The 22,550-nt window shown below is 48.8% G+C and overlaps 3 protein-coding genes across 5 annotated transcripts in view; 1 reads left to right on the top strand and 2 right to left on the bottom strand.

Annotated features, from left to right (window-relative positions):
* MAP3K13 (mitogen-activated protein kinase kinase kinase 13) overlaps positions 1-3,995 on the top strand; it is a 71,922-nt gene extending 67,927 nt beyond the window's left edge. For all 3 annotated transcript variants that reach the window (XM_030954380.1, XM_030954381.1, XM_030954382.1), the window contains one exon: positions 335-3,995. In XM_030954380.1, the coding sequence (XP_030810240.1) occupies positions 335-436 (102 nt within the window). In that variant the 3' untranslated portion in view covers positions 437-3,995. The remainder of the gene's footprint in view (positions 1-334) is intronic.
* Positions 3,996-4,425: 430 nt separating this feature from the next.
* TMEM41A (transmembrane protein 41A) lies at positions 4,426-7,811 on the bottom strand. Its single transcript, XM_030954384.1, has 5 exons — positions 7,626-7,811; positions 7,396-7,549; positions 6,453-6,614; positions 5,806-5,944; positions 4,426-5,278 (listed from the first exon to the last, which is right to left on the bottom strand). The coding sequence occupies exons 1-5, from the start codon at positions 7,721-7,723 to the stop codon at positions 5,058-5,060; spliced, it is 774 nt and encodes a 257-aa protein (XP_030810244.1). The 5' UTR covers positions 7,724-7,811; the 3' UTR covers positions 4,426-5,057.
* Positions 7,812-8,199: 388 nt separating this feature from the next.
* LIPH (lipase H) lies at positions 8,200-20,843 on the bottom strand. Its single transcript, XM_030954566.1, has 10 exons — positions 20,792-20,843; positions 16,044-16,411; positions 15,265-15,373; positions 15,085-15,186; positions 14,054-14,143; positions 12,824-12,991; positions 11,942-12,037; positions 10,932-11,043; positions 9,809-9,982; positions 8,200-8,272 (listed from the first exon to the last, which is right to left on the bottom strand). The coding sequence occupies exons 1-10, from the start codon at positions 20,841-20,843 to the stop codon at positions 8,200-8,202; spliced, it is 1,344 nt and encodes a 447-aa protein (XP_030810426.1).
* Between the last annotated feature and the right edge of the window lie 1,707 nt (positions 20,844-22,550).

A 22,550-nucleotide genomic window follows, 5' to 3' on the forward strand; every position in this document is an offset into this window, starting at 1 on the left:
CCTTGCTGACAAAGCTGGGATGACTTTCTTCCTTTCTCTGCCTTTCAAGTGTTTGGGAGGGGTAGGGCAGAGCATTCTGCGTGATCTCCTCATAACCCTGTGTTTGGGAGTGCTGTGACCAGGTATTTCTGTGCTGTCCCCTCTGTTAGGGGAGACAAGTGACCTTTGGTGGGGCAGTTGTGTGCAGTTGTGTGCTGTGCCCTCTTGCATGTGTGCCACTCTCCTCCTCTGCAGGTGGTGACCTTTACCGGGCTGCTGTGACAGGCTGGGATGTGTGGGTGATGTGCAGTACAGGAATGGTGCTCAAGTCTCCCCCTTTCCTTTTGTCTTGCAGAACCCACCACAGTTTGGAGAATCAGACTGTGACTCTTCTGAAGGGGAGTGTTCTGATGCCACGGTCAGGACCAATAAGCCCTGCAGCTCTGCTACTTGGTAATACAGATCTCCCCCAAAGCTTCCTGGTACTGGCATTTTGATTTCCCTGAGATTCCACTTCATTCCCCTTCATCACACTTTACAGGAAGAGAAGATGCTTCTCCTTCCCACCCCAGGAGTGATTTGCAATAACCCGAATCTCTGGAAAATGTCCAAATGAAATTAATTCTCTTTGAGCATTTCAATCAAGAATGGCAGGGATGTATTTTATTGAATAATCTAGTTACTGTAACATGGATATTTATTTTTTTGACATTTTAACACTTTTTACTGTAAAGAGTGGATTGTATTTATAGACACACAGACTTGTTGCAAAAAAAAAAGTTCAGAAAGCAAGCACACTACAGAGAAACATCCTGGGAGTCCTGCCTGGACAGCTTTGTGTACAGACGCGGGGGATTCTCTTGCTGCTTGCACAGGGGACCAGGCCTCATGGCCCTGAAGATTGAAGAACAGATCAAGAAAACTAAACCACTCAGTCTTATCAAATGAGGAAAAGCAGAAAAAGACCTGACTGTAGGGGTCACCTGTGAACAAAGTGTTTTCAGTATAACCAGCTGGGTCATTTTTAATCAGAAGGTGGACATGTTCCTGGAGAAAACTGGTACTGAGGTGCTAACAACCAGGGTCTTCTGAGTCGATACATCCCCAGGAATGTAATGATGGGTTTTATTTTAAGGATTTTTAGTTTCTTTTTTTAATCAGCATTTTGTTGTGAGATCCTGCAAATGTATTCTAACCTCGTCCTCTTGAGAATTGGTATCAGAGCACTTCTTACCACCGTCCTTGCTTTACTCTGGGAGTGTCAACCTCCAGCTGAGCAGGGAAACCTCTCTCAGATGCAGTGTGCCATTTCCCAGTTTACTTCCTCCTCTTACCTCCTGTCTGTTTCAGTCAGTCAAAGAAATCAATCAACTCAGTGTTGGCCAAGCCAGGACTTGCAAAGCATGGAAAGCACATTCCGCAGAGCCCGAGCACTTCTGGGGAGGACGCTGGAGACGCCTGGAGTGGACTGGGAGAAGCAGCCTCTCACCTACAGCAGCATCGAGAACCAGCAGAGGGCTGTGTGTTGAGGGGGAAGACTGGGAATCGCTGGCCTGGCTAAGAGCATCAGCCCTGCCCTGTCTCCTTATTCACTGTACATTCGTGGAAGCATTAGCAGCTGCCTGCCCTTCATGGCAGGCCTTGTGCAGGGAATCCTGACATGGCTGTGGCACCGCTGCGTCTCGGGTGTGCCCCGAGGCCTCTGTTTCTTCCTCCAAGCTGAAACTCTGCAGGTGCAAGTGAGGATAGTACTGGTATGTGACAGGCCGAGGCATTGGCAGATGAGAAAAATTTGTTTTCTGATAGAACTCATAGTGCCTTCCCTTCAAACACTACTCTTCTAAAACGATATTGAAAGAGAACAAAATGATAGAGCACGTTCCCCTCCCCTTCCTTAGTTGATGTCCCCCTGCAAGAGCTCTCCCTCTGCCCTTCCCAGTGTGCTGGCATGGCCAGCCAGAGGTGAACGGCAGGAATGGACCATGGACAGGTACTTCTGTTGCTTTGTTTGTTTACATTTTATGTTAAAATATTGGTTTGAACTTAACTGTGGTAATTTATAGCCTCATGGCAAAGTGAAGGAAAATGTCTTATACAGAGAGCAGTATTGTATGAGTTAAATTATCCCATATTTTTAAATTTTTGTAGCTGGACTACAGACAGATCTTAAGTTATGATGTTATTTTATTATTTATTATCATTTCTGTAGATCAGAAGGTTGGCTTCACCGCTAGCACAATTGTAATCTCTGTGTGTGATGTTACCTTCTCCCTGCTCGCCAGAGGGGTGGGAGCAGAGCTGGGCTCAGTGGCTGTCAGGAGTTGCTGCCTCTCGTGATTTCCACGGATGCTGTTACTTCAGGGCAGAGAACAGAGAGGGGTGGATGGCTGCAGTCAGGTTCCTCGTGGGCAGAGCTGCAGTTTGCTCCTGTTGCTGATGGTTGGCAGCCACTGAACTGGTGGGAATGTGGGAAGGGTGGTCAGGAAGTGAGGCGCTTTTGAATTGATCACAAAGTGAATAACTGTGACAAGAGTTCCCTGGCCAGAGCATCCAAAACGATGTCAGGGAGGAGGACACTTGCCCTGGGCAGTGGGTCCATGTAGTGGATCACCAGGGCAGGACCAAACAGGCTTCTGGAGGGGGAGTGACTTGCTCACCCTGCTCTGGGCAGAGGCAGAACCATGTGAGGAGTGAAGCTCTTTCCTGGCTCCTTCCCTCTCTCTTCCCACCCTCTGTTTCTCCTCCCCAATGTTCTTTGTCTCTCAGCCAGTGGCAGGAGGAGCCAGCAGGGCCAGAGATGGCTTTGCTGTTGTGGTCTGAGAGGGGGTTTGGTGGTGCAGATGGTTACTCAGGAGGCTGGAGGCCAAGGTGTGGGAATTTAGCAGGAGAGAACTGTGTGCATGTAACACCTTGTGGTGTAAAGAGAGTTGGAGAACTGCCATGAGGTGTCCCCATCAGAGGATGGCAAGTCCTGTGCCCCTGGATAGACTCTGCTCAGACCTGGCAGGCTCTGGGAGACCCATGGGCAGCACTGGTATCCTCGGGCAGTCCCACAAACAGCCCCAAAGCAGAGCTGCCTCCAGCTCAGGCCTGTCACTGTCCCCAGGGCCTCTGGCCTGTGGTGATGCAGTCCCTGAGGGATTTGGACACCTGTGGTCTCTTCGTAGGCTCCACCATGGGATGAAGCTCCAGTGGGCTCGCAGAGCTTTGGTGTTTGGGATTTTGAGACCCTTCTGGGCCAGCTGTCCTGGATGCAGCTGATCCCTCCCCATCCTTGCCTGGGCAAGCAGATCTGCCCCCTCCAGCCTGCCACATTTAGCCCTATTCTCACACCCCTGGGTCATTGCACTGTTCCAGTCCAGTGTCGCTGCTCCTCCTGCTGCTCCTGCCCCTGCATCCCTCTGGGAATGCCACTAGGGCAGCCCCTTCCCCTGCCCATGGAGGTGTCACCCCAGCCTCCCCTGCACACCTCCCATGGCCTCGCTGTGTGGGCAGAGCTGGCTCAGCACCCCTACATTCCTGGGGTGGTTGCTGTTAGTTCTGGGGAGGTTGTGTAGGATTTTCCTTAGTGACACCTCCCTGGGATTGCACAGACACAGTCCCCACACCGCTGTATGGGCACCTCTGCTGCGGTTCCTTGCACTTGCTCTCCTGGCAGGGTCTGGGCTGAGAGGTGCAGGTGAGCCTGCTTACTCCTTGTAGTAACAGCGCATTCCAGGGCCGGAGTAAACTGTGGGTTTCCTTTCCAGCATCCCGAGTACCCTGATCCTGTTCTCGTGGCTGCTGACAGCTCCTGAACACTAGCCTAGATTTTCTCCCAGAGCTGAATGTTGCCCTCCCCACTGTCGTGTTAAGTACCCATTTCATCTTGGCCCTGTCCAGTAGTGTTCATCCCCTCCTCCCTGCTCTGTGGATTCCTGAGACAAACTTGATTTTTTTTTTGTATTGACCAGTGTACAGTGATGGAAACAAGAATGACTATCAAAGCAAACAATGCATGGAATAAAAAGCCAGTGTACTTCAATGCTGCAGGCTGGTTTGGTGATCTGGGAGTGGGTTCTCATGGACTTTGGGATGATGTCATGAAGCTCTGGGGTGTCCCATCTGCCCCTTTCCATACCAGGAAGGTTACTTTATCCTCCAAGTGGATCTCCTGATGGAGAGCAAATACCTAAACCCCAAGAGCTGAGTATCATCCCAGGCCAGGCTGGATGGGGCTTAAAGCAACCTGGGATAGTGGAAGTGGCCCTGCCCATGACAGGGGGTGAAACAGGATGGGCATTAGGATCCCTTCCAACCGCAACCATTCTGGGATCCTAAGTTCTCCACAGCTGGGACAGAGCCCACCTCTTTATTTGGAATCCTCCTAGTTATAGAGGAGCAAATGTGTGGGTTTCAAGGTGCTTTTCAAGGACAAATCTCTGCCAGTCAGGCACATCCATTCCTTTCTTTTCCCCTTTATTCTCTATGGGGAATAGCAGCCACTGGCAGACCAGAGAAGCTGTCTCAAGTGTTTTGACATGACTGATTTAGACAGCTGAAATCCTGAGCATTTTGCTGCAGAATGTGCTGGTTTAACATGGGAATCAAAGAAGAATCTTCTACAACTGCACCCTGAAACACCATTATTTTTTCAACTTGGTGCTTGTACAGCTGCACAGGAGCACATGGCTCATCATTTCAGGCCAAAAATTCTAAATCTGTCTGCAGTTGGAGGGAGCAGAGCCTGCCTACTGCCCGCAGGGTTGTGCTTGGCCAGTGATCCACAGCTGGGTTCTGGTTTGCCTGACCCAGAGGATGCCAGTATTCCTTTTATTCCCCACAGCCTCAGGCCCACAGGAGACTGATTTAAATGAAACAGGCAAATTAACTGAGTGTTCACAAAACCCCTGTATCTCTCTCTCCGTGCAGATACATGCACAGATAAACATTCATTAAAAATAAGAACGGACACCTCCTCTGAGATGAGAAGGATGATTAAAAATTGCCACTGTCCTTGGTGGCACAGAGCATGCAGAATATAACCCCTGGGAAGAGAGTCCTGCAGCTTTTACCCCAAAACTGGGGCACCTAAGCCATCACAAGCTCTTTCTGCCATTTAGTGTCTGAGCTTGCTTGTCACCATCCAGCTTCAGGTGTTTCTTGCTGTATCTCTTGATGAGGGTCCCTGGAATCAACGCTGCCACAGCCATGGCCAGCAGCTTGAGCAGTGTGTCCCAGGAGAAGATGGCATCCAGAGAGGTGATTTGGGACAGAATGGCCCCTGTCTGCACACAGATGAAATTGTATGGTGTAAGGCCTGAAGGAATCAGAGCAGAAAAAAGCTGTTAGTTCCCCTCTAGAGAGAATTAGCTAAATATGCCCAAAGCCAGACACAGACATCACAGAATTGTTAGCGTTGGAAGGACCTCTAGAGATCATCCAGTCCAATTCCCCTTGCTAAGGAAGAGTTACCCAGAGCAGGTGACACAGGAATGTGTCCAGGGGAATTTGGAACATTTTCAGAGAAGGAGACCCCACACCCTCCCTGGGCAGGGGCACTGTTCCAGTGCACTGCCACCTTCCATGGAAAGTTCTTCCTCATGTTGAGGTGGAACTCAGTGTTTTAATGTACAGCCATTACACAGACACTGGGGTTTATGCTTGTAACAGAAAGAACGAGGTGTAAAGCAAAATTTGCAGCATTGGTGACACCTACAGAATGCTCAAGGGCAGCACAGAGGAAACAGACCAAGGGTCAGAGTCCCAGCTCTGCCCTCCCTGGCTCAGTGATACCAAGAGCAGCAGTGTCACACTGTCCCCTCAGGCTGTGTCCCCAGGCCTTACCAATGAGAACGGAGAGAAAGAACTGGGACATGGGGATGTTTAAAATGGGAGCCGAGAGGTTCAGAAACCAGTTTGGTGTCATGGGGAACAGCCTCAGGAACAACAAGAAGAAAAATAGGCAGCTCCTGTTCTCTTCTACCTGCCAAAAGAAATGTTCCATATCATTCCTGCTCCTCAAACAGCAGTAACATTCAAATGGCCATGATACTCGAGTGAATTTTTCTTCTAACACGCCACAGTGTACCATCAGTTCAGAACTCAGGGAAAGCAGCAATATTGTGTCTGTATGGAGCCTAGTGGTGAGCCAGCCATCTCCAAAGAAGGGGTGGAAATGGGATCTCACCCGTTTCCAGGAAGTGAAGAGCAGAACACCTCCAGTGTACAACACAGCATGGGATGGATGGAGGCAGTTCTGGAGCACAGGGGCTTCCCAAATCCTCCTTTGTTTCATATCTGCTTTTCCTTAGGATCCAGGATTTTCCTGGCAGCCCCTCTGCCAACAGGTTTGCTCCAAGAGAGCAGCCAGCCTCTAGACTGTGCCCTCAGCAGGCCTGGTGCATCCCCTGCACACACTGGCTTTCACTGTCACCCCAAGAGCAGCCTGGCCCAGGGCCACTGTGGGTGTGAGCAGAACTGCCAGCTCTTACCTTCCCTTGCAGCAGAGCCACCTTCTCAGGGAAGAAGTGCACTATGAGCTGCTTGCCAAAAGCTGCAGAGAGCAGGTAGCAGAGGGTGGCTCCCACAGACGTGAGCACTGAGCACAGCACCAGCCCCATCCATGGTCCAAAGAGTGCTCCAGCCAGGACATTCTGTGGGGACAACATGGGGTGAGGCCTGGGGGACACAGTGTGTCACAGAACCACAGAACTGTTGGGGTTGGAAAGGGCCTCTGGAAATTATCCAGTCCAAATGCCCTGCCAAGGCAGGGTCACCCAGAGCAGGTGACACAGGAACAGGTGGGTTTGGGATGTCTCCAGAGAAGACTTTGCCCTCCCTTGGACAGCTGTTCACAGTGCTCTCCCACCCTCCATGGGAGGAAGTTCTTCCTCATATTGAGGTGAAACTTCTTGTGTTTTAGTTTATGGCCATTGCTCCTTGTGCTGTTGCTGGGCACCATTGAACAGAGTCTAGCACCATCCTCTGACATCCCTTGGAGATATTTATAGGCATTAAAGAGATTCCCCTCTCAGTATTCTCCAGACTAACCATCCTCATTAGAGAGATGCTCCAGCTGCACCTCTTTGTGGCCTCCACTGGACCCTCTTCTTGTCTTTTCCTGAGGAGCCTGGATCTGGACCTGGCACTCCAGCTGTGCCTCCCAGGGCTGAGCAGAGGGGCAGGATCACTCCCTGACCTGCTGCCAACACTCTTCCTGGATCCCACTGCCCTTCCTGGCCCTCAGGGCACATCATCCACCAACACTCCCCGATCCTTCCCAGCAGAGCTGCTCCCCAGCAGGTCAGCCCCGACCCGTACTGCTCCTAAGGGTTACTCCTGCACTGGTGCGGGCCCGCTCGGTCCCTGCGGCTCCTCCTGTCCCATCCCCTTACAGAGTCCCCGGCCCCTCGCCCCGCGCCGCCCGCCCCGTACCAGGAGGCTGGAGCCGGGAATGGCGAAACTCTGCTTGTACAGGTACGCGCCGCAGAACAGGGCCAGCGCCGCGCCCCGGTGCTGTCGCTCGTAGTCCCGCAGCGCCTCGGCCAGATCCCGCAGCTCCTCCAGGTCCGCCGGGAACCGCAGCGCCCTGCGAGGGGAGAGACGCACGGGCAGCGCCGGGGCAAGGGAGGGACACACGGGCAGCGCCGGCCGCCCACACCCACCTGCGCGTCTGCCCCGCGCTCAGCCGCACCGACAGCAGCCACAGCGCGGCCGTGGCGGCCACGAAGACGAGCAGGAGCCCAGCCGGGCGCCGCCACATCCCGGGTCGGGGCCGCCGCTGCCGCCGCCGGACAGAGCCGAGCCGAGCGAACCCGGCCCCTCCCGGCCCGGCCCTGCCGCCCTCAGCGCCCCGACCGGGTGCGCAGGCGCGGGGCGGGGCCTCTGTAAGGGGTGGGGCCGGGGCAGTGATGGTGGGCGTGGGTGTCAGGGGGCTGCGGGGCATTAGTGGGGCTTGCTGCACCTGCTGCTCGTGAGGGCTCCAAGCTGCGGGCACACGCTTAAAATCCCCGTTTGAAACTCTCGCTTTAAGCCCCCCGCTTTTTAAGCCACGCGTTAAAGCCGTGCGCCGCCATGGTTTTATTGTCACTCCCCAGCCCGTTTGTACACTACGTGGAGAGCGGTCCCGCTGCTCGGCCCCTTCAGAAGGCGCCCGGGGCCCACCAGGTGAGTCCCCACACGGCGGGGAAATATCTCTGCCCCGTCCGGGCACAGCGTCCTCGGGACTCGGCTCCTGCTTCAGCATGGGATGGGCTTGAAAGTTTTCTGGGTGTTCTCAGTCAGGACCAGGTCGTACCGGCACAGCTGGGGTCTGTGTGAAAACACGGCCAAAAGTGAAGAAACCGGTGCTTTTTTCTGCCATCTCCCCACCTGCTGGAGGCCTACATAAAATAAGTCATCTCAAGAGAACTGGCTCCAAGTCTACCTGAAGGGAGGTTGGCTTTAAGCCAGGGATGCCTTGAGCATTTTGCCATTCTGTTCTACGTTACCTGTTGCTTGTGGAAAAAAAGGATCACAAAAAATCCAACAAACAGGCAGGCATTGGCTGCAGAGTCTATGGTTCCCTTTAATCCAGTCCACAAAACAAGGTGGTCCTTCCAGCCCACCTGCCTGTTCCTGCCCCTTCCCTGCTCCAGGCATGAGAAATTCTGCCACTGCTCTGACCTGGGTCCAAACACAGATCTGGTCTGGACCTAGTTCAGCCAAAAAACCTGAGGAAATACTTGGGCTTTCACTGGGGAAATACCAACATTAGCCCTGTGTAGTGGGTTGAGCAACAGGGAAGGGGAGAGGGCAGGACGTCGCTCCCTGTGGCAATGACTGATTAGGTGATGTGCTGAAAGTCCTGAACCGTGTTTATGGCCTGTGGCAGCCCCTCCTTGGGGAGAGACAGCATCCTGTGATTAAATATTGGGGCATTTGTGTCTGCTTTTTAAAAGACTAAATGTGTATCTGGGACTGGAAGTGATTGTGGAGGTGTGGGACAGGAGACTAGGTGGCAGCAAGGGAGAGCTGCAGGACCTTGTTTAGTAGATGTACAATCTTCTCCTTGTTCCAAGACTAGGATAAGTGTAGCAGACCTCATGAAATGCAAGAAGCATGTTCTGCAGCTCTGTATGTCTGTTTGCTTCACCCTCCTGACCCTGTGATCTTCCTTATTTTAAGCCATACTCAGAGCATGGTGTGGTGTCCTCAGTGCCCTTGCACACAGGGGCCGGGTAAGAGATTCTGTGCTTGCTGAGCTCAGGCAGAGCTCCCAGACTCCAGAGGTGGGAAGCTTAGGGGTAGGACAGCAGAGCAGACAGAGGCTAATGAGGTGATAGAAATCTCATCAGCAATGTTTGAGAGGTATCCCCTGATGTTGTGGGTACCAGCCAGGGCATTGGGGCAAAGCAGCCAGCAGCTCCCACTTGCTGGAATTCCAGGAATAAATGAATCTCCCTGCTTCACGAACCATACAAATTGATTGGGATATAAAATGTGTATTTGGGACTGAACATCTGTTCTTCCCAGAATGCTGTATTTCCCTCCATCCTAGAGCCCAGGCCTGGGCAGCTTCCCAAAGGTAATTTTCCTGACCAAAGGTTATGGTGTCAGGCCACGTCAGTCACATCACATGTGACATGTTCCCAGTGCAATAAAACAGCCCCTGTGTTCAAGTAAGTATTCAGCTGTGGGATTCCATTAAGGGGGAATTTATTCCCAAGATATGTGTATGTGAATTACTAAATGTAAAATAAATCTAATTCTTTTGCACATACTCAGCCAGGCCAGGAATCTGGGAGATTCCTTTACTTCTGTCCAGCCTGCACCAACAGAAAAAGTTTGTTTGTAAACATCTGCTCACCTTTCTGGGTTTGTCAGTGAGTGGAACCTCATCTGGAGAATCCTGAGTTTGAATTTTGGGCCAATGACAGATCCTGTAGAAAATGTCAAGGAAATTCTTTCCACATTTTCAAGATCCTGGTCAAACCCAATGAGCAAAGTGATTTGTTTGTACTTCTGGAAGGTGGCAGCTTCTCTAAAGGTAAAGCAGACGAGAGAAAGTGTCAGAGAGTCACCAAGGGAATAGCACTGGGTTTAATGTAGTCACTGTAATATTAGAAACAGGCTGGGGGAGGAGGCCTGAGCTTGTGATTAGTTTCTGATTTACAGGAAATGGCTTTGGATTCAGGTCTCCTGGTGTCAACCTGCTCTGCCACTTCTGCCCTCAGGTTTCTGGGGTGGAAGAGGGGATACAGAGGTTGGATGCCATTTGGTCCCAAACCAGAATTTTCACTGTGATTCTGCTTTTATCCCAAGTGGATTAGGCTCATGTGATATTTGTGCCTGGCTGTCTGTGCAGGCCTGAACACTGAGTCACTTTGAGATATGCATGAAATCTGCTCTGGCCTTGGTGTGGGATCAATGCTGATTGCTCCAGTGCAAGGAGATGTCAGATATGCCTGAGAGAATGTGCACTTAGAGAAACTTTGGAAAACTAGTTGTGCAGGTCTGTTTGGCTGAAGTGTAGTTCAGGTCAATCAGCATGTCACATAAACACCATTAATTTGTCTCTCTGAGTGGAACGAATTGATTTTGGATGTGACATATTCAGGCCCAGGTTAATCCCCAGCTGTCTTGGGCACTGGGAACTAGAAGAGAACACTCCCTGTAAGAGGAAGGAAAGAAGGGAGATGTTTTTCCTTTTGATTTAGTGGAAACCTAGGGCAGTTGTGCTGCTGAGATTGTACTTGGCTGAGATTGTACACTTCAGTTCTTGAATGACAGAGAAGGGCCCAAACCAAAAGGCTGGGCTGTCAGGGCTGTGTGCTGGGGGAGGCTGTGGAAATCCCTTAGGGCCAGGAAATCCCATGTGCACCAGCAACTATCAGCAGAGAAACTGGGGGAGGATGTGTCACCTCCTGCCAGATGCAGTTGTACCAAGGGATGCACTAACACTTAGAAAAGCTCAGACTAGTAAAACTTACGGATTAACTTTTGATTCTGCCTTCCTCCCATCTTCATCAGCTAGCACGATGCTGAAGGTGCCTCTCCTGGTGTCTTTGTTCCATGTGATAATGTCCACCAGGTAGTGATAGACTGAGGGGAGAGAGAGAGTGGGGTTAGACCCTGTGGGCTCAGTCTGCTGTCCAGGCTGTGCACTGTCTGGGAGCAGAGCTCTGGGTATAGGATGGACACAGCCCCTGCAGTTTATCTGGAAAATCCCTCTCTCCTCGCTGCTCTCCATCTCCCTTTGCAGAGATTTCAACCAGAAACACTAGGAGGTGTCAGGAGAGCACTGCAGCAAGGGTTATCCATGCAGGATGGCCTCTCTGTATGGTTCCCAGCACGCTGCCTCTCACTGCCTGCCTTCCCCCTTCACTTCCAGACTGTATTTCTTTCTTCAGTCCCACTCTGAACCCCTCCATTTCTGTTCTTTGTGTCTGTCCTCTCTGTCACGGAGCAGAATTTTCTGTTATTTGATCTGTGAGTCTGAATTCACTTGCTGACCAGCACTGGAGCTCAGGCCATAATCCCAGCCCGTGCCCTGGTATGTTGGTAATCACAGGGATGAGATGAAACTTTTCACCTTGGTGAAACCTTTTTTTCCATGGATTCTCTTCCTCTCCCTACACATCTCACTTTTCTTCAGGGTAACTTTTTCACCTGTCTTTCTCTCTTATTGTTCCCACACACCTCTTAGTTTCAAAAGAATGGTATGTTGCTTTGAAACATGATTTGGGAACTTTTATACTTAATTTGAAAGTTCTCAACCAATTTCCTCGAACTGTATTCAAGTTGGCTTTCCCAGCACTGGACAGGTTGGCAGATAAAAGAAGGTTATGGCAAACCACAGATGGACACAATTCCATCCAGCAGCAACTGGAGTTTCTAAAATGCTGGCTATAACACCACCAGCAAATAACTATCTCTGCTTGGCTGCTGCTGACAGAGGCAATGCACAAAGAAAATAATCTCAGAAATCTCAGTCACTTACTGCAAAATGGCCCTTTGTCCGCTGTGTCGAAAAACATACTTGTCACTGGATGGCTCTGTTGTGTTAAATAGCTTTTCCACTCATAGGCATAATAACCTGCAGGTGACAGTTTGAAAATGAAACCAAGTTACTGCACAGGTAGATGAGCCACTAAATGGCTGAAAATAAGCAAGTATTTAAGAAATAGTGCATTGTGTGCCAGCTGCCAAGTAGCACTGACACACATCCTCCTGTACGCCAAAGGCTTAGCACTGAATATGCCTGGTTACTGTACAGCACTTTGGTCAAGCTGATCTTTTTCCACATCTGCTATCCATGGTCAAGGGTTTCATTTTGCAGTGCAGAATGAAAATCATCCCCTTGGCTTTGCCAGTTTCTTTCTGGAAGTGTCAGGTGTTTTAGCATCAACATTTCAGAGCTGCCAGCCTGAGGTTGGGCTGTCACACCCAGGCTGGGGCAGACAAGTCCAGAATTCCCTTTGTTCACCCATTTGCCATTCCTTTTTGAACACAGAGGGATTTGTGGTGCTGGGAATTTACTTGTAAATCTTATTTTAGCAAGAACAGGCCCCTGTCCCCCAAACTCTGCAACTGAGGGAGTTAAATTCACTGTTTCCTTGACTTTAGTGTAAAGATCCCAAGTCTAGTTTTGGCTTTCCTAGTTCTGGATCCTTTGCTTGTGGATTTCTGTTCTAGATCATAACATGATGTAATATTACAAGGAGCAGGCCTGAGATACCTCAAACACCTCAGTGCAAATAACTTTGATGCTTTTGCAAAGCGCCACGTTATGTTAGTCCTCCAGCAAAACATCACCCTCTGAGTTACAGTGCCAACAGGCAGCTCAGTATTGAGGATGCATGGACATTCCCTGGATCCTTACCTAGGATGGGGCATGGCATGGGCCAGAAGGGTTCACAGCTGGTGCATTTGCCATTCCTGTAGTTCCTGTATGAGTTGCAGGGGTATGTGGTGATATTGCAGCTCTGTGTCAGGGAGGACAGGAACAGGAAAACAGACCTCTGGTGGTCACATTTAAAATACTGCAACCCTTAATCATGTACAGGGAAGAAATATTTCATTAGCAATCCTCATGCCTCAGGACACACCAGTGGACAGTCACTGACCAGTCTGAACCCAACAAATGGCCTTGGGGAGCACTGGGCTGTAGCAGAACAGCAGCCTCTCCCTTTGAGTGCACTTAGCTCTGCCTGTGTCTGCTTTGCTTTTCCTCTTGTCTTTTTGGTCTTAAAACATTTGTTTGTGTGGTTGCTGCATTTCCAGAGGATCCAACTATGGATCAATTTCTGTCTCTGGTGCTCTCTCCTCTCTGAGCTCAGGCCTGACAGCTGGATATTGCTTTTAGCTTTGCACGACTTTCCATTTTGGTATAAAAAAGTCTTTAGAAAGACATAACTAATAAAATGAGTTGTTGCATGAGCAGCAAAATCAGTGAACCCTCATTTCCTAGGGATTTTTGGCTCAGGCTGCTCTCCTATGTAGATTCTCTTGGGTCTGATAAGGGTTGAATTCACAATACTGCATTTCCTTCTGTAAGGTATCTTCTTTACCCAGCTTTCATCAAACCAGTTCTGCTGCCAGGCTGAAAGGGAAAAAAGCTTTCTTTTGTTCAGGACTAGGGCTGTGCCTTCCAGACTGCACCTTCTGTCACTGCCAAGGAAGGTGTCTTTGATTTGGGAAAACTGCCTGCTCCACCTTCATCTTGAGACTTTTTTCCAAACAGATCTTGCCACTGCTAGTCCTTGGGCTTCGTGTGCTACAAGTAATTAGAAACAAAAAATCCCACAGATTTTCTGGACATAGCCACAAAACAAAGGCACACATCTACCTGATAACTTTTTGCACAGAGGATTAGTCCCTCTTTCACTGTGACAGGGGCACAAAGAGGTCACCCTGACCCTCACCTCTGCCTGTTGCACATCAGCTAAACCTGTGTCAGAGCAGTGCTGAGAAGTTGCTGCTGCCATGGCTTTCCCTGAATATGGATTTCATGTATTTTGTAAACAGTGATGATGATTCTCTGGCTTTCTCCTCTTTTTCTGATTAGAAACATTTTGTGAGGGTTTGTGCAATTCGGGGCAGGATTAATTACCAGAAAATATTGTCAGTGGGCAGCCTGGTTGGTCGGTCCCGCCGTTGGGGTAGAAGTCGATATGGCCCAGTGCTTCTCCATAACCCAGTCCTAGCAAAAGGGAATACCAGGGCTCAGGGAGGGGACATTAAATTGTAAAATGCACAAGAAGGAAATACAGCAACCTAACTGGAAAAATAGTAGCTATTTAGCTCTAAGATGCCTGCTTGTACAGGAATACTAATGTGATCCCTCTGTGTAGGCAGCAGGCCAAACAGCTGTGACCCAACTGGGTCATTTTAACAATGGTATCAACTACCTAAAATAAGTCTGTGCATGCAACAGTACAAAATGTGTGCAGGAGAGGAAAAGGGATGTGAAACGTGGATGTTGCTGTGCTGCTGAAATATGACTTCTTGGGAGGGCTGGGAGAAGAGAGGCAGCAATTAGGTGGGAAAGCCAAGTGTTAGGGGTAAGGTGGCCATGGGAACAGCATGGGGGGCTTGGCAGCACATTGCTGGCCTGGCTGGTGGGTCTGGAAAAGGACAGGGCTGAGGGAAAGTCCAGATTTGCCCTAGAGGAAAGTTTAGCTCTTAAGAGGTGAGACTGGGAGCATCATGCAGGGAAACATGGCTGGGGATAATTGACTTGCTGTGCATGTCATTGAGCTGTGGGACCAGCTCTGGAAATGCTGTGTGCTCAAATGCAGCCTGACCCCGTGGTGAGGTGTTGGTGTGTCCTGCTCTGGCAGGACTGTGTGCTGCAGGACCTCCTCCACCTGTTCCTAAGGAAGTCCTCATAAGTCATGGGCCAGGTGATAATGCTGTGTCAGCAGCACGTTTTGGAATGCAAATAAACCAGCAGCTCCTGCGGGAGTGCTGGGGACAGCGTGGGCAGCACAGCGCCCCGCAGGCTCAGTGAGGGAGCCTGCTGCGCTCCTGGGCCAAAGGAGCGAGGACCCCAGCGCTGCTGCCCACCAACAGCCCCCCTTCCCCTCCTCCCAGTCATTCTCTCGGTTTCCGTGCGCAGGAGGGAGCTGGAATGCCACCTACCGTCGGTGTCGGAGTGAATGACATCCACAAACTGTGCGTCCGTGGGGTCCAACCTCTCGCTCGGTGCCGTGCCCCTGTACAGGGGGCCCGCGGGGTCAAGGCCTGCAGCGCAAAGCCATGGGCGTGGCATCACCTCGCTGCCCTTCCTTGAGGCAGGAGGACTGCTGGAGGAGGGCTTACCTGTGATTCTTCCCAGTGTGCCATCGAACATCTGTCCCACAAAGCCAGAAATGTGTGCTCCCAGGCTCACTCCTATCATGTGCATGGAGTCAAGGGATGCTCCATGAATCTGAGATATAAAAGTACTCATGGTCATGTGTTTTTGGAAAATTAAAAAAATTAGGAGGAGGAATGGAACATCTCCCATTATTCCACTCTGTGTAGATATTTCCCCTTTGACCATCCCACAGAGCAGCCAGCATTGCTGTTTATGGCCTATATCTCAGAGAGCTGTGATGAAAACAGTTCAGGCAATGGTTGTATTTTCCTGGGGCAAAGACTACAAGTGTGGACAGGAACCACTGATGGGCCCCAGGAGTAAAATTCCAGTTGCCCCACATGTGGTTCCTGCAAGGAATTAGCAGATCCTAAAGGATCCAGCATCATCATTGCCTGTGCAACACCTTAGAGGAGCTGTGAAATGTAGCTGATCCCCTTAAGCTGCCTTTGGGTATACAGAAAGTGGAAGTAGAGTTTCTATGTATGGGAAAACATTTCTGGAGAGCTTTGTACCCAGAAATGCAGAGACTTAGAGTGTAAACTGAATATTACACCAAAATACCATTGTACGGAGTCCAAGGGTAGATTTGGCACTGCAGTACACAGGCACTTCCAAAAATTAATGTATTCCTTTTTTAGGAGTTTCTATTCCCAGACTTCCTGCTGGTTTAAGCACTTCCTTTGTGCCCTTTCCATACTGTGCCTTAATGACTGTATTGTAGCATGAGCGTCCAGCTTACCAACATTTCATCTATAAGTTTCTTTAGAATCTCAGCAACTCTTTTGCACTTCCTGGCAGCATAGTTGTAGATGAGAGTCGTTGCCCCCTGGTTCCAGTCCACAACGATGACGTTCATGTCCTCTACAGAAAGCAGGAGATGCACCAGGTCAGGGATCCAGACTGGGGCAGAGCCTGTGAATCGGTACCCGTGGACTATGAAGGTCGTTTTCTTGGTCACGTTGAGGTACTTGGAGGCTGTTGAGTGGAGCTCCTCAGCACAGGTTGGGTTCTGCCGGGTGTAGAGCAGCAGCTTCACTTTCAGATCTGTCCCTATCAAAGCATTCCCGAAGCCGAGGGCTGTGAATGCCGGACATGTCTCCTGAGGATCTGAAAGGAGCAGAGTGGCAACTGGAGTTTGGCACCAAGGGGGTTTTCTTTAGCCTCTTGTACCTGCCAACCCTGCACAGGGCAGGGAAGTGTGTTGTGAGTTGTCTGAGCACAGAGGCTGCTCCTGTCTCCTCTCTCCCTCTCCACTCTCTCATGCTCATGACCGAAGTTACTTTGGAACTTAGGTTTTCTTGCTGTGTTGGAGCAAAGAGAGCAATCACACCTTTTTGGAGCAGCATTCCCTGAAACACCACAGCCCTGCTTCCTGTGGCAGCTGGGAATTGGCAGGGACTCTGTCCAAAACTCTCACTGGTGTGAAGAAGGTATTAAGAGACTAACAGGTGGGATGGTTGCTGTACTGGTTTGTGAGCACACCCAGATGCTCTAGACAGGTTCTCTCACATACTCTTTGAACAGAGAGAGACATAATTCTCTCTCTCAGGATTTTTCTTGGGGAAGGCAGTGAGAAAGCCAGAGAGAGAAGAGAAAACAATTCTTATCTCTACTTGCTGCTCCTGTTGTTTGGCACATGTGGAATGTGTTATGGGGATTGTTTACCAAATAAGAGATTTGTTAATTAGACTCTGGTGATGGTAGTTTGGATTGATTGACCAATTAGGTCAAAGCTGTGTTGTGACTGTCTGTAAGGGGTTATGGGTTTTTCTTTAGTATAGAGTTTAGTATGGTATCTAATATAGTATAGCTTAATAAAGCAATTGTTTGGCCTTCTGAATCATTGGAGTCACTGCACGTTGTTCCCTGGCTGGGGATTGTCCTGCATCAATAGGTTCTCAGCCAAACAGGTGTCCTTGGGGTTGGTTTGTACCTCCAGCCTGGAGCTGCCAAGCTGCAGAGTCTTGCCGTGGTGAGGGGCAGCTCAAGGCTTCATTTGTATGTGCAGATGTGGCCTGGCATTCCAGACTGCAAAATGGGGCACCCTTGGGTCTGTGAGATGGTAGTTGTGCTTTATACACAGCTGAAGTGTAGCTGAATTTTATGTAAGTACTGCTTGATGGGATGGCCTGTGCCGTTGGAAAGCCTCTCTTTGTTCTTTGCTTTTCCAGCAGAACACCAGCTGAGCCTTCAGAGCCCAATACAGTCTCCAACAGGGCACTGGCAGGGAATGGAATAACTGTCTCCAGACAGACACTACTTATGAAGCCCTCCCAGGTTTAGTAGCCTCTTCCTGGCTCACAATCCTTTCCCTTAAATCCTCATAATCTTGTTGAAGAACCTTGTGGGGGAGAGTGTCTCTCTCACACATATGTCCTGGGCTGCAGTAATTGTTCAGGCTACAGTTCCTAGAGGAATTTCCCTGATCTTTGTTGCTTCAAGGACTGTTCAGTAGGTAGCAGGGTTTAGAAAACCTGCAGCTGTAACTTAATTATGCTCTAGCAAATCTCCAATGCTCTGTGCATTTTAATTGTGCATGATGAAACTCTCACAGTTTCTATGAGCAACTTTCCCTTTTCTCCTCCTCAGGAAATCAGGAGCATGAGAGTGATATAAATTCTATGTGCCCAGCACATAAAACAATCTGCTCAGTTGCCACAGTTCTGCTAATTACTTTGTAGAAGCCCCAGGAGCTCTAGAAATAAAAGTTAATAGGCTAAAAGGATGTTGCAGTTAAGTCCAACTGAATATTTTTAATTGCTACCATAAATCCAGAAATAAATTTTAACATCTGAAATCCATTGAGTCCTTCCTGTTTAAAGCCTATGGTAACATATGAATGGTGTGACAGGAGTGGTAGGAAATGAGCCCTCAGCCAGGCCCAGTGAAATCAGAGGTCTTTGAATGTAGGGTGTCCTGCCTCTGCAATGCTTCACTCAGAGCTCCCAGGAGCAGAGTTACTCTGGGCCCTGCTCCCAAGAGGAAAGGTGGCCTGGGTGGCTCCCTCCTGGCCAGCTCATTCTTACAGTGCCAAGATGCTCCAGGGAAATAGCAGCAAGAGTTCTGTGACACTGCTCTTGTGGAGATCCCAAAGTAACTAGCAGAGAAAAATTAACACTTTTTGCTCATGCACACATGAGCTCACACAGTGAGACTCAGTGACTGTCCTCTAGGTGCTACTGCAGCATAAAAAAATACAACTGTGTATTTTACTAATAACTAGGCATTGTTTCAGTTACTGTATAGTAGCACTATGTAGTGTTGTTAATTATCTTTACTGCCACAGAAGCTGTAGCAATACAGGCAGAAATGCCAGGCAAGAATTACTTCTATATGGTGCAAGATTGCACCGATTGCTTAATTTGTTTCTGTATCTCCTGCACTGTGCTGAGGCTTGCCCAGAGGAGCACTATGTTTGTCATCAGAACAGCCCAAACCTTTTGGTACAGCAGTGCTTTCAAAAAGCTGGTCAGCATTTGCTGATAACTAACACAGGGACTGTATAAAGAGCTTTGTTATATCTGCACCAGGTCTGTTAGATTGGTTCTGTTTTGATTAACAAAATCAAATCAGTGCTAATAAGGGGAGGAAACCTGCCAGCTTCTCTTCTGGCAAGCTGGTGCCAATCCCAGCCTCATCCACCATGTGTTCAAAAACTGACACATGAGGAGGGCCAGTTCACCTGGCTTTGCTCTTCCTTCTGCTGAGCACAGTGACTCCTACCCAGATAGCTTGAAGTGTCTTTGAAACTCCAGAATGACAGGGGCAGGTGGCTTAGTGAGATTTACTCTGCAAGCAAATAAATGAGGTAGAAACTTATCCCCTGGCACTGTACTTAACCCATGTCCAACAGGTCACTTCCCTCCAGTAAAGGGGAATGAACATGGCCATTAACCCAGCATCCCTGCCTTAGCTTGCTAGACAGCCTCTGGCAATCCCCATTCTCCTTCTGCTCTGTTTTCTGATATGTAAAATAGGAGGCAAACACTGATTTGCTGGGCAAGATGCTCTGATCTCTCAGAACCCATAGCAGGGAGCATAAAAATGTGTTAAATCCATGTACCTGCCAGGGAGCTGGACACGTTTGGTCTCAAGTCTGAGATCAGCCTCCAAGGTGCTATTGCAGCAGTGGAGGCATCTTCAGAATAACTTAGTTTGAAGTTTTATATATATATATATATATATTCTGAAATTAGGTACTCCCAGGTGATAGTGTTGCAGGGAGTGGAATAGTCCCAGGCAGACTCCTGGTATTTACTGCAGTCAGTGCTCTTCAGGCCTGGCTTCCCCTGGTGTGTCTCATTCTTTTCTAGGAGATGGTGTTTGGAGGCTTTCTCTTTGATGTTGATCCTATGGACAGGCAGGGTTTGCCATGGTGGCATTTTGGGCTGTGGTACCGAGCTGTCTACATGAATAAAGCAGCAGCTGAGGTTTTTACCAGCCTGTCCTCTTGCAAAGGGAAGTTCCAACAGATCACATCAGTGGGTCCGTGATCACTTGGCTGGGTGTGTGGCTGTCCCAGCTGTGGTCCTTGGGACACAGAGCTGCTTGCTCCACTGCATGGAGCTCAGCTGAACCTGTCACTGCTTCTCTGTCTGCAGGAGCTCTGGCCCACCAGCCCCTGCTACCTTGCCTGGGTTTGTACAGGGAGGGTATCAGAATGTACTGTTGGCCTTAACCACCAACAATATCTTTATCCCCCTTTAAGCACACTTGACTACCACACCACCAATCTCAAGAGCATTAGTGGTGCAGATTTCCATCACTTTTCCACAGAGAGGGTGTGCCCTCCATTCCTAAACTGGTGCTCAATAGCTCACAGCATTTCATTGGTGCCTTTTCACAGCGTTCTCTTTTCCTGCTTCTCATGACTGCATTTCTTACAGAGTCTTAACCAAACAAACCGAGGAAAAGGCGACCCTGAGATTACTCCAGAGGACCCGATGAAACACAAGTTAGTATTTATAAGAACATTGGTTTTTTTAAACTCTGTTTGTTTTCCCTACAAAGCAGAGAGCTGTAACTTACCTTGCTCCTGTGTGTATGCTAACACAAGGCAGTACATTTGTTTATTGTTACACAGGTTTGTTCTGGTATGGCTGTGAGGCTATCAAATGGAGCTTACTGTTCATAAATGGTAATTCATTCTTTGCCTCTGCCATACATGACACCCCTGAGAAGAAATCATTATTCTCTGAAGATTTCAAATGACATTTTCAGTGCCAATGGATAGTACTTATATAAGAGAAATGTTTGCAAAGGGAGGAAAAGAAAATAAAAAATAGTTCTGGTTTTCCATTTGAAACTCTTAGAACTGACTACATTCATGTAACCAGTATAATTTGCTTTGCCAAAATAAATAATGCTAGTGAGAAACCCTGTGCAGTAACTGTAAATGCAGAGGGCAGGTACATTCATGTTGCTGTAAAGCACAGAAAATGTGTTATATTTGATAAAAACATTCAAAACAAATGGTTGAGTTCTTACCTGTTTTCACCCCATACAAAAGGCAGATGAACACAACACACAGCCTCAGCATATGGACTTCCACATGGAACTTCTATGGATAGGAGATTTGAAGGATCCCACAATTTCTCTGGCATGTGTCTGCTGGCTCTGACAGCAGTTTGCTTGCTTTTTTTTCTGCCACTAACAGTAGGTGTGGTGAAAGGAGGAAGTTACCAGCCAAGAAATGAAGACCAGTGACATGAAGCTTCTTAAGAAGGTGGGGCACCTTCTATTCTAGCAGGTTTCCTTAATTTAAATATAGTTTGCCTCGGGGGATGACTAATCAAAGACACAAATGGGTTGGTAGCTGTAAGCAGCAATTTGACTACACCTGTTGAAACTAAGGAAATTATTACCTATTTGTCTTTTGCAAAGAATGACAGGAAGATTGCAGATGTCACTGCAAGTCTGATAAGCATCTGGGTGGGGCCGGTGCTTGGTTTCACAGGGCCCTGCCTTTGGAGAGTTCATGATGATCCCAAATATCTCCCATGTCCTTCCTGCTCTCCTGAGTGCCATGGTCCAGAATCCCTCTGCAAATCCTGACAACACCTCAGGCAGGAGACAGGTGCACAGCACTGTGTTGTGACAAAGGGAAAGTACCACTGCAAGGGGTCTGGCTCTCCACTGGGCTCCCAAGCAACTGCTGTCTTGGATAACACTCATACAACTGGCATTCCCACATTTTCTCACAGACCTCCTGGAACCTCAGAAATTCAGCTCTAATTCAAGTAAGGAAGGCTTTTTTTTTGCTGGATGGGAGGAAGGAGATTGCCAAGGAAAGGCAACTATCAGGGGCAGGAAAGGAAGTCTGAAATTGGAGCTGGAATGTATAGTGGCAAAATTGGGAAAATGAGAGTGGTGGGGAGTTTGTAAAGGGATGAGAAGGGAGGGAGCAGGGATGGCTGCTGGATAGAAGTAGGGTGGTGGTTTTCCTTGGTGTTTTCTTAGCAAATTCTTCTAACATAGGCCAGGGAAAGGGAACATGGGGTGGATTAGAAATACCTCATTAAGCCCAGGCTCTGCTTTCTTTCCCTTGGTGATGATCCAATGAGGAGCTGAACTATAAGAGCTCCCAGTGGCGTAGCTCGTTCTTTGGTCCATGCTGTACTTATTAAACTTTTTGACTTTGCTAATTCTCAGGTTAATCCTTAACTCCTCCTGCTGTCTGCAGCTGCTTTTCCTTCAGACAAGTGTGTGCTGCTCCTCTGGTGCAGGCATGGATCACACTTGAGGCAGAGCATGTGTCTAGCATGATTCTTTCACAAGAACCTTGAGCTCTTCAGCCTCAAGCAGCTCAGCAATCTGAGTCTCACTGAACATGTACCATGCTGATAATCACCCAGGCAAAAGTTGGGGCTTGTTATTTTGAAGATGATAAACTCTGAAAAAAGACACCAAATAACATTTGTGGATCTGGAAGCTCCAGGACAGTGCTTCTTCTGCTGCACTGACAAAAGAATATAATTTAAACATTGTTTTCCTTCCAGCTCCTTTCTCACCTCTACCAGTAATCATAAACTCTGTCAAAATATTTTCCCTTAGCAAGAAGTTCTGCCAATGGTGAGACGGAATTGGTCCAACAGTAAAACATGAAGAACAGAAGGCTTTTACCTGTTGCAAAAGGCATCTGAGAATCAGAGATAAAATAAGGTCCTTGAGGGCCTTGTCTTTCATCTCAATACAAAAAGAGGTAACAATTTGTTGCCTGAAGCTAAGCCCTCCTCATTTCTTTTCC

This window comes from Camarhynchus parvulus, chromosome 9 (genome assembly GCF_901933205.1).
Source record: "Camarhynchus parvulus chromosome 9, STF_HiC, whole genome shotgun sequence".
In the NCBI taxonomy this organism is placed as follows: domain Eukaryota; kingdom Metazoa; phylum Chordata; class Aves; order Passeriformes; family Thraupidae; genus Camarhynchus; species Camarhynchus parvulus.

What these genes read in the sequence shown, in the direction of transcription:
- TMEM41A (XM_030954384.1), bottom strand. Translation starts at nt 7,723, where the DNA reads ATGTGGCGGCGCCCGGCTGGGCTCCTGCTCGTCTTCGTGGCCGCCACG. An exon ending in AGCGCGGGGCAGACGCGCAG is followed by an intron (nt 7,550 to 7,625) that starts GTGGGTGTGGGC and finishes CTCCCCTCGCAG; the next exon opens with GGCGCTGCGGTTCCCGGCGG. An exon ending in TTCCCGGCTCCAGCCTCCTG is followed by an intron (nt 6,615 to 7,395) that starts GTACGGGGCGGG and finishes TTGTCCCCACAG; the next exon opens with AATGTCCTGGCTGGAGCACT.
- LIPH (XM_030954566.1), bottom strand. Translation starts at nt 20,843, where the DNA reads ATGCTGAGGCTGTGTGTTGTGTTCATCTGCCTTTTGTATGGGGTGAAA. An exon ending in CACACTGGGAAGAATCACAG is followed by an intron (nt 15,187 to 15,264) that starts GTAAGCCCTCCT and finishes TTTGCGCTGCAG; the next exon opens with GCCTTGACCCCGCGGGCCCC. An exon ending in TCACTGACAAACCCAGAAAG is followed by an intron (nt 8,273 to 9,808) that starts GTGAGCAGATGT and finishes GTTTTCACACAG; the next exon opens with ACCCCAGCTGTGCCGGTACG.